Consider the following 11,288-nt stretch of genomic DNA (forward strand, 5'->3'; position numbering starts at 1 on the left):
TACTGGGATCCGACCCTGTTTTCAATTGGAAATACCTGGACCATACCCTGACGAGTAGGTTTCAACCGATTCTTGTTATATTCGATATCCATGCACACCCCTAGTAGCAATACCTTTTAAGGGATGGAAACTCACATCACCAATCTTGAAAAAGAATATGAAAAAAGTAAAAAAAAAATAATGAAAAATAAAGGAACAAAAAATTTCGATAAAAATGAGAGAAAAATTAAGGCATAAATTTAATCAACATACTTGTATCGAGAAAGAGGCATAGTTTTGAGAACTCACATCTAGTTGTAGACGTAATTTTTTAGAGTTGAATAGGCTCCTATTGATGTGTGTGGTAATTCATAATTATAAGTATCATACAGAGTAAGGGTGTGCACGGATACCGGGTATATCCGGAACCGGTCGGAATCTACCCGTTAGGGTAGGATCCGGGTAGTTCGTATTGAAAATAGGGTAGGGTCCGGGTATTTAAATAAGGAACCGATGAAAATCGGTTCCGGTTTGGGTTCTAGCATATAAGGTACCCAAAATCGAAACCGGATTCGATACCCGGAGCCGGACAATAGTTACTAATTAAAAAAAAAGTTACTGAAAGTCTAACGTGGCGTTTGATTTGGTAACAGAGTGAATTCACTCTAATTTCGTTTGATTACAAACTTTTTAAAAATTTCAAAACGACCCATCAGTTTTTATTTTTTAAAAACTGTCACGCCCCTCTCTTTCCACTCCAACTCCCTCTCTCTCCTGCTATTCGTCTTCCCCATGTCTATCCGCCCTACTCTATCCATCCATCTTCCCTTCCCCCTCTCCTTCCTTCCTCAATCCATCCATCTTTCTCCAATCACCACGACAAATCGAGCCCTTTCGTGGGAGAGAAATAAGCCAGGTCGAGCCCTACCCCTCTGCTTGTCCACGACTGATTCAAAGCCAAATCCTCATCGTACATCTCGATCTATACAAGCTAGTAGAGGACGGGAAGGAAGCCGGGCCAGGCGTGAGGGGTGGCAGTAGTCCGAAGGGCGGATTTGGTGATCTTAAAGGGGCAATTGAGGGATTTGAAGAGGATCGAGAGGTTATCCTCCATTTCAAGGTTGGGGCAATCGAGCTGAGAGATGATGAAGTCGATGATAGAGGCGATGTCCTTGGCGGAAGGGAGAGTGGTCTTGATGAGGAGAGGGAATAAGTGAAGATGATAAGGGCTAAGATGATAAGAGAAAACGAAGCTGGGGATGAGGGAAGACAATGAATAGTACAAGCTGGGGTTGAGGTGAGGAAGACGATGAACAATACAACGATTGGGCATGTTTCTAAAAATAAAAAAATTGTGGGGCTATTATTCAATTTTAAAAAATTTACAAGTTCCAATAAGGTATCCGGCACCTGTGGTATAATACAGGTTCCAGGTAGATTCCGGTTCCAAGATTCAATATGGTAGGTTTCGGTTTCAAAATCATGGAACTTATCCCTTACAGGGTAGAGTCCGGGTCTCATGAAAAATATAGGGTACCCGGAACCGATCACTCTTAATAAAAAGTACAGATAAAATATAATCTGATTTTTTTTTGTGAATAAATATGATTTGTTTTTTGAAAAGAAAATATAATTTATATATATATACACTATCTAATCTATTTTTAAAAATAGATATCTGCAAAAATATATAATTCATATAAATATTTATTTGATGAAATATTATTTTTTATTTAAAAAAATTCAAGATTATTAAATAATATGCTGATTATAAAATAAGAAATAGTATTTTATGATGAGATATCTTTTAAAAAATATTGCATTTAACGAAGATCACCGTATTATTCAAAAGATTTTATTGTATTTTCAATTTTATTAATTGTCAGCACCCCATTTTGGTCCACCTTAGCAAAATGATGGAATTTTTATTTATTTAATTTTAAAAAAAATCTCTCTCTCTCCAAGGGTCAAACCGGTCAGATCGCGTCAGAGCGGTCACATCGCATCAGATCGGTCATATTGCGTCTGACCGGTCAAATCGCGTCAGAAATTCTGACGCAGGTCAAAACTTTCTGACCCTTTCATTTTCGCCCCTGCTCTTTATTTCTTTCCACTTCGCCCCCTCTTCTTTTCTTCCTCTTCCTTTCCACCCCCGCCGCTCTTTCCTTCTCTCCTCTTCTCCCCCCTCTTCTTCTCATCTTCTTTCACTGACGTCCCTCTGCCACCTCCGACACGCCGCGGTTGCCCACCCAACTCGACCGCCTGCCACCGCTGACACGCTCGCCCGACACACCACCGCTCGCTTCCTCGGCACGCTCTCTTGGTCGTTATCTACTCCTTCACGGTCCCGATCTCACTCTCTCTCGCTCTCCCCGGACCCTCGACTCTCGAACCCCCGAAAACCCTCGGGATTTCTCGGCTCTTTCCGAAATTCCTCCCGGAAACAGACTCGCGACACTCCCCGGAAAATTCAAAAAAACCTCGTCGAATCCCGAAAATCTCCTCAATCCCCAACCGACCCGAACCTCGTGACGCTCCCCCGAGCACGGCGTAACCCTGGAGGTGCTCGCCGCGACGACGGCGCGGGAGGCAGCGGTGCCCAAGGGTGGAAATCGCCACCCGCGTTTGCTGGAAACCTCCTCTCTGCCCATCGTCATCTTCTCCGGCGTTCTCTTCCTCACGGGCTCGGCCCATCTCTTTGTTTGTGCAGATCCAACCCAGTTGAGTCGGCCCAGCCCGTTCGATCCGGTCCAATCCAGCTGAGGTGATCCGACCCAGTTTGCTCGACCCATTCCGCCCAGCCTGGAATTAGACCCGATCCGTCTGCACGCACGGCCCAACTCCCTCCGAGGCCCAGCTTGCCCGCTGCTTCGGCTCAACCGCTGCCCCTCCGCGGCCCAACTCCCTTCGCGGCCCAGTTCACCCGCGCCTGGCCCAATTCGCTAGCGCTTGGCCCAGCCTACCGGTCCAGTACCCTTCCAGCCGGTCTGAACTGTACAGACCGCCTCCTGCCGGTCCGACCGCCATATTTCCGATTTGAACCGGGACTAGGTATATTATTCCGACCTAATGGCATGCATAGGAACTCAATTAGTGAATAAATTCGATAATTGCGATGATAATTTGTAATTGTTGTGTTAGAAAAATTCGTAAAAAAAAGATTGAAAATAAAGAAAAGAATGACAAAAAATAAAATAATTGTTGTTTTAATTAAACCAACAAAAGCACGAATTGGAATATTTTAATTACTCGACATTAAAACCGGTTGTTTGAAGCGAGAACGAGTACACACGAACCAATCTCATGTTCACTCGGCTTTAAGGGAGATAAATTGATTAAACACATCAAAATTGGTTTAATTAATTATTCGAACTTAAAATTGACAAAATTAAATTCCGCCGTGACTGATTTTGCTTGTTCATATGCACATGTGAATAATTAGATACGCTTTCGATCGAAATTCCGCACGAATCGGCTAATCACGTAAATACGACATTAAAAGACACAACTCTCTGTTTCATGTTTATTTATTGCAAGTCGAGCCCGGATCCTTAGGATACGTTATACACAGGGTCCAACACCCTCTTTTGCCAATTACGGGGTCCAACGCCCCCACACACCTAGCGCGCGCAACTCGAGTGCGGAATCGGTCCTGTTTCGACTTACTGCTTCGCTCCTAGTAGTGTCTATGTGGAAGACGATTCGGATCGAGTAAATAAGTCGCGACCGGACATGACCCGGGTGCTCGACCGATCCTACGGCTATCAAGAGAGTCACATGATTCTTTCGCAATCCGTTGGTTCGGTGGACCCGACCCCCAGCTCTCTGAGCCCGCGTTGCTTTAATTTCGATTTCGGTTACTCAAACCACACGGTGAGCCACGAGTGGAATAATAACCGAACGCGAACCGACCGGGATTTAATTGTTGTAATTTGTATTTTATTTATTTGAGAGAACAAAGTAAGGGTTTACATTGTACATTTATTCATGTAAGAATCCCGGTCGGAGAGTAGACGGTCGGAGTGTTTTTTCGAATTTACGGTGTCAAAACGCGTAAGATGAGCGAAACTTAATTAAGCAGTAATTAAATTAAAATGGCAAGCCTAGACAAGTTAGAGTACCAATAAGGCATGCGAGATATAGGCTCGCATGTAACAGAACCCCCGAATTCGGAATCTCGGGTTTCGCAGACCATATGCCTTAGCAATTAGGTGTACCCTGCATGCCTAGACCCGGGTAACTTGCCGGCCCTCGACCTTCGGGTCGTAAAATGGCAAGTGGCAACTCCTTCTCACGTGGGTCCGTCGCGCGTCCCCGGGAAGGTGGACACTCCCAAGCCGCGTTGCATAGGCGCGCGCATGCGTGCCTCGACAAGACGAAATTCGGGTGCGCACAGCTTTGCGACTCCACTTGGGACACTTAGAGAGTTTGGGCTCGTTCTCGCTTGCTTTGTTTGCTTGTTTATTTACCGCTTTCCGCAATTTTCCGCTTATCTACTTTACGCACTTTTATTTCCCGCACACGCATTGCATATCATACTAGCTTCTAGGTACCTATGGGTCGCGTCCCACGACCGGTAATAGGAGCATAGGTTAGATAGGGGTTCGAAGTAGGGGTACGGCACGCAGTTCGACTGCCGCTTAGGCCTTGAAAAGATTCCTGCTCGGTTTCAAGGAATTAACACCCTTGAGTCGGGAACTCCCATCCTTGCGTAGCATGGTCCCTATAACACCAAACCATGCATTGTGCTAAGCTTCCATGCAAGCTTCCAACTCGGCTCCAACAAACAGTCCATCGCGTCGGCCTGAGTGCCAATTGAGTTTTTCTATTTCAAGAGTAATGTACCTTGTAATTGTACTAAGCCGTGGGCATTTACTTTCTTTGCACACATGCATCATCTGTATTACAAAATTAGGGTGTCATTCATATGGACGAGCCCTAAGTCAGTCTTCCTTTCGTCTTGGTAAGAGACGCCTTGCTCGACCTCTTGTTCGCGCCTCGACAAAGTCCGTCCACACACGAGAATCCCACCGAGTCTCCGCAAACCAAGACCGGCACACCTTCCAGGACATCCCCCACTTCAGGCACAGCCACCATAGTCGACCTCCCTAACAACAGGATCGATCACCTTCGCCGGTAAACCAACCGTGACCTTCACCATCCCTCCACGACAAGGCAAGCCGTGACCCGATGACTGATCCACCTTCATGGGCAAAGCTAGCTTCTCACTAACCCCACGCAACCAAGCGTCATCGCGCGATGGCGCACACGTCTCTTCGCGCAACGGAGCACATCCATCGGCACAACCGAGTGCATCATTCCGCGTCGTGCGAGCATGCCTCCACCTTACCCATGCACACACCCCCAGCACGCTCGCACGATGCCTACCAGGCTAGTTCGATCCCCTACGCCTTTGCGTAAAAATTGCGAACATAGTTTGTTCCCTCATCGTTCCCCTTTTCCATTGCAGGAAATAACCGACAAGAAGGCAACCTGAATCCCAAACGACCACAATCGAGACAGAAAACACTTCTCTACTACTTCCTTAGACTCCAAACAATGAAGACCGACACTCCCTCCACGAAAGATCACAAGCGACAGCTCCAACGAACATCGCATGTCCCAGCCCACTCGCTACAGGAATCACTAATTGGGTCGCACGTCCAATCAAGAATGGGCCCAACCCGCCCACTGCTGTTGCCACCAAATAGCCACCGGGGCAACACGCGCACATCATTCTAAACTCTCTCATTATTTTTACTTACTACATTTCCAAACGGGCTCTCGGCCAAAACAAATCTCTCAGGTGGACATTAAAACAATTTCAAGGATGCCCTATCAGTTCTATCGGGCTTGTTTGACTCGCATGTCCCCGTGGGACCCGGCTCTTCGAAAAGATTTTGTTGATAATTTTACAATTAAGTATATTTTAAAATTTTAAAAAACTCAAAAGCAGAGAAAGTTTCATTCAGAAACGGAGGGTTCTATGCCTATCTAGGATGAAATATTAACTTTTATATTAAAATTTAAATATTATTAAATAATATATAAATTATAAAAATAAAAGAAATCAAGAAATCAAATTTTATGAGGAGATATCTTTTAAAAAAATTTATAAAAATAATTCCACTAAAATCTAAAAAAAATTAAAATGAAGAAAGACCATTTAGAAAATTTATATTTTTTCAATTGGAAATCACCATAGTATCCAAAAGATTTTATGATATTTTCTGTTTTTTAAATGGAATATTATATCAGAAAATTTTGTCGCTAATTTTACAATCAAAGATTGTTAAAAATTTTAAAACTAAAAAAAAAAAAGAGAAGAGAATTCCATTTAGAACACAGCGTTCTGAGGCCATTTGATCGGGCAAATCTCGTATTTTGCTTTCATATATATATATATGTATATTATGTTGAAAAGTATTATATGAATTGTTAATAAATTTTGAGATTACATTTTTTAAAATCAAGAATGTGATTATATAATAAAATTATTAAGTATTCAATGATTTATATGCCTTTACTAATTTAATCCTAATTGTATATACTTTTACAATTGTTTATTTAAATATTTACCTTTATGACCCTATATTAAATGTAAAATTATCTTTTTATCCCTATTTATTATGGAGATACAACTTTATAAATAAAGTTAAAGTATATATATAGATAGATGTTATGTTCATTTTGAAGTTAAAGTAAAATATTGTAAGATATTCATTTTGATAGACTTTTTTTGTTGAATCTCATGTAATAAAAAAATTCACTTGAAGCATTAAAATTAGAAAGACAAGTCAACATTTTCTTACTGGTTAAATATAATAAATTTATCTGTCAGGAGATCTCAACTGAGATCTCTTGGAGAAGAAGGTGGGATCATCCCTGTGAACCACCACTCCCCATTTGAAGTAGCCGAAGGGCTCAGATCTCGCCGACGATCTCGATTGGCGGCGATGCAGATCACCTTTGCTCTAATCCTCTCTCTCTCTTTAATTTTTATTTTTTATTCTCTTTTTTATTTGAATCTTTTCAATAATTTTTTTGTATTTTTATTTTTTGTTTGTATAATTGTAACTTTCAATATCTATTTTTAAATTTCCCCATTTTTTATTCTATTACATTGATTTCATTTTTTATTTAAAAACTGCCACGCAGATGGCACCTCCTCAAAACATGACATGTCACCAATCACGTGAGCAAAAAATTAACGCTATCAACCTAAAATTGACAATATGTTCCATATTGTTAGAAAATAAAACGTTCTAAATTTGATTATTACAATTTTTTATTGTATTTAAGTGTTACATCTATAAAAGATTTTTTACCATTTTTGTAATTTCCCCTTATGAAGAGATAGATATGCCAATAATTTGACGAAAAATTAAATTATTAATGTTATATTAATAATGAGGTTTTTCATTTTTCTAAGTATATTTGATATCAACTTGGAAGTTACAAAAATTTTCAGAATATTTAAATATCCCAATACATTTTTACTGAGACATTAATTATTATTCAATTAAACATAGGCCAAATATTTTTAAAAAGAAAGATGAATTGTTAAAATAATAAAAAAGAACACGTGAGAGTGGCAAATGAGACAAAAGTTTTCTTTCTTATTTCTTTTCTTACAAGTGAAAATTTTCCTTTTCTTTAACATTTTTGTTAATTAACAATTGTCTAAAATATAAAATAAAAATAAATTACTAAAATAATTGATAAAAAGTATTTGTGAGAGCGGTAAAGAAGGGCCACGCTTGCACCACAATCCCCAAAGCTATACAACGTTATATGTTGCTATCGGTATATATATGTAATATATGTATTTAAAATATATATATATATATACACATATGTATGTATGTATGTATGTATATATGGTTCATGGCCGATTCTATGAATGAGATTCACGTCCAAAAGTAAAAGACAGCGGAGAGGCATATGGTTGAATTAAAAAAAAAAAAAAAAAGCAGCCCGTGCCATGTCTTGCTCATGGCCGTTCAGAGAAATTATTTTTCCTTGACTGCCTGTTGCACGTGAAATTCATCACCCGTTCCACCTTTGTTCGAGAGTATAGTTCGATCGTGTGGGCGACTGTGGAGAATAATTCGAGTCAAGAAGGAGCAACCCCTTGGTGAATACTCGTTTGTGCGGACGAGTTAGAGACCGAACAATTTGGCAGCTCAAGCGATAATTTGAGTAGGCGATTACTTTGTGATTTACGGAATTTTGCGAAACTATCGATAAACTCTAGCAACATTATCAAGTTAGCATTGTTTAATGGTTGCAAAGTAATACCACGTATTGGGAATTGGATTTCAGATGTCGATCTTACATGCATGAATGAATGAAATTTTAATTTATCATTTATTCCGCTTCGGTTACGATGATTGGCAGTGGCTAGCCAATCGGGTACTGATGATGCCGATAATAATATGTTCAATCGATGCTACGGTCACTTGGTGTGGGCCCCCGAGCAGAAACCCTGTCCTCTGGCCCTGCATTAACATTAACTTCACAATCTTTATCAGTGTTCTCTTTAAACCATGCAGAGGAATGCTTTAGCGTTCTACTAGAGATAGTTTTTTAATCCAGATCACCGGAGATCGGACAGTTCTCATCATAATCCAGTCTGAAGGAACCAAATTGACAAAAGAGCCCATGCTTTTATGGTTTGGCGTCCGGTACGGTTTTGATACTTATGCCTTGGGGCCGGGATATTAGAAGACCGACTATGGAAGCTATTCTTGAGAGGAGAGAAGCTCTCTTAAGCAAAGCATGATATATTGGGTGAAGACACTCATCATGGCATTTGCTTAGAAATTGGGTTTTTGGCTTATTTTCTCCATATAAATAGAAACAATCCATGGGTCCTCACAATATCCATAACTTGTATTTGATCTTCCAGCAATGGCAACCTCTCAGGCATTCGATGTACAAGAAGGTATCTTTTCCTCCTTTTTTGAGTTAGTAGAGCAGTCAAAGCATTTAAAAATCACGAGTTTCACGACCATCATGGCAAAAATTCAAGCCGGCTGGGATTACGATTCCTCCTCTCTACATAAGCGGTAAATCCAGCACGAATCATTCACTGTGGTCACCACCAACGTGAGAGAAGTCACCACCTGCATGAGAGGAGGGATTGATAGTTCTGATCCATATGATCATTTTTATGAGTACTTGGTTGTGTTCGACTGTATAGCTTCAATAACCATAACCAATTGACACTGTCAGTGCTGCAAGGATACCATAGGAATCTGTTATCATTAGTAGTCCGATTACGGAATTTCCCCTTTTCATCCAGGCAACCATCAAAGTCATAGGGAGAACGGAGATAACTGTTTCAGTTATGCTTGAAAATGCCTTGTTAACATGTCCAACATTTGCAGAAACCGAAAGGCTCATATCAGATGCACCACCGGCCCACTACATTGTCAAGATACAGTCCTTTTCATTGCTAACAAAGAACCGCATTTACAAGTACGAATCAGGCATATTCCACGCAGAAGGATACAAATGGTATTTCCACATCGGCTACACAAATAATCGGATTACTTTCAATATCCTAAAGTTGTGTTGTATTAACTTCCCCCCCCCCCCCCCAGGAAATTGATACTGCATCCAAATGGAAACAAGACCAAGAATGTCAAAGACCATGTTTCGGGCTACCTGTCTATGGCTGAAACAAGTTCGCTCCCTTCCAATTGGGAGGTCTATGCTGTCATTCGATTATTCTTGCTGGATCAGAACGAAGACAATTACTTCGTAGTTCAAGGTACAAACTCGTGTTGAGATGGACAATTTTTTCCCCCCTTTATTCATTGTTTTCTGATTGGTTGCTCCACATCGGCTAATTGACTACCAGATGCAATGGGAAAGCACAGACAGTTTCACTGGAAGAAGCTAGAAAGCGGATTCGATCGGCTCATCCCTCTGAAGACATTCACTGACTCCCGAAACGGGTATCTTGTGGATGATACTTGCGTTCTGGGTGCAGAAGTATTCATCCCCAAGGAAAGGAGCACAGGAAAAGGAGAGAGTTTAGTGATGATAAAGGACACACTCAGGAACAATTATACCTGGAAGATCGACAATTTCTCGAATTTGGACAGAGAATTTTACGACTCAAGTATATTCCTAGTTGGAAACTACAAATGGTATCATTCCAAACTTCTTTCTTGCAGTTTTGGGAGTTTCTTTTGTCAAGGGCAACCTCAAACTAAAACAATTCAATGTTCTTCATATCTCAGGAACATAAGGTTCTTTCCCAATGGAATAGGCAGCGGGCTAGGTAGCCATATTTCTCTTTATTTGGCCTTAGCGGAGACGGAGTCCCTCCCTCCAGGTACAAAAGTATTTGCAGAGTTCTCCTTACGAATCCTTAATCAAGTGAAGGGAAGGCATTACACTGTTAAAGGTAATCAAGTATCCCTGAATCTACTGATATCTGCAGAAAAATTCAAGTTCTTGATTTGGGTCCCCTGGCACATTTCTATCTTCTTAATTTCATATTTTTTCGCCTTCTTCCAGCTAATCACTGGTTCAGTGCCTCGAGTTGGGAAAGGGGATGGGCGAAATTCATCTCACTCACGAGTTTCAAGCTCCTCGGCCCGTTAGTCAAGGACTTCTGCTGGGTGACTGCTGATGTTTCTGTTCTGGGGGTTGTAAATCCTTTTACCTGATTCCATCGAGTTCAAGACAGCCAGCATAATTGCATGTTCTAGTGATAGTTCGTGAATTCTGATTTCATGTAAATTAATGTGAATCCGCCTTGAAAGTAGAGAAAAGATTAAGCAAGATAAGTTCCGCTGAATATTTGTTAGGTACTTTCACAGAGGTTCCAGTTAATGGACAGATTGCGTTACTAATTAATAATCCATGTAGTGATATACCCGTCATGGTACGTCCTTCAGTGACTCATACATAATTAGCTTAATCCATTCTACTCGTCACAGACAAAAGGAAACTCGGAAAATATCCACGAACGATTGATTTTTGTAAATTTGTAAACTAAAGTTTGATGGTTCTCGTCACAGACAAAAGGAAACTCGGAAAATATCCATGTACGATTAACTCTTGTAAATCTGCAAGCTAATTTGAAGCTTTTAACTGTTTGAGGTAATGTGTTCTTCGCGAGTGCAAGGAGAGCTTCTAGGATGACAAATGAAATAAATATCGAAGCCTAGTAGGGTACTAGTTAGGATGTGCATGAACTGTCCAACAGACATGCGGGATCAAGGAACCGAGATTATCTAGAATGGTATACTGGAGGACTGCTATAAACCCATAGGAGATTTTATGTATAT

At 40.7% G+C, this 11,288-nt stretch overlaps 1 protein-coding gene across 1 annotated transcript; it reads left to right on the forward strand.

Moving 5' to 3' along the window:
• The first annotated feature begins 8,836 nt into the window (after positions 1-8,836).
• On the forward strand, positions 8,837-10,871 carry LOC116192103. The gene is made up of 6 exons (XM_031520543.1): positions 8,837-8,926; positions 9,372-9,501; positions 9,588-9,757; positions 9,848-10,139; positions 10,233-10,399; positions 10,513-10,871. Exons 1-6 carry the CDS (start codon positions 8,893-8,895, stop codon positions 10,662-10,664), a joined length of 945 nt encoding a protein of 314 aa, XP_031376403.1. The 5' UTR covers positions 8,837-8,892; the 3' UTR covers positions 10,665-10,871.
• Positions 10,872-11,288: the final 417 nt, after the last annotated feature.

The sequence above is a fragment of the Punica granatum genome, chromosome 1, assembly GCF_007655135.1.
Source record: "Punica granatum isolate Tunisia-2019 chromosome 1, ASM765513v2, whole genome shotgun sequence".
Classification (NCBI taxonomy): domain Eukaryota; kingdom Viridiplantae; phylum Streptophyta; class Magnoliopsida; order Myrtales; family Lythraceae; genus Punica; species Punica granatum.

Coding starts and splice junctions, on each gene's coding strand:
- LOC116192103 (XM_031520543.1), top strand. CDS start 8,893: ATGGCAACCTCTCAGGCATTCGATGTACAAGAAG. Junction 8,927..9,371: donor GGCATTCGATGTACAAGAAG/GTATCTTTTCCT, acceptor CAACATTTGCAG/AAACCGAAAGGCTCATATCA. Junction 10,400..10,512: donor AAGGCATTACACTGTTAAAG/GTAATCAAGTAT, acceptor GCCTTCTTCCAG/CTAATCACTGGTTCAGTGCC.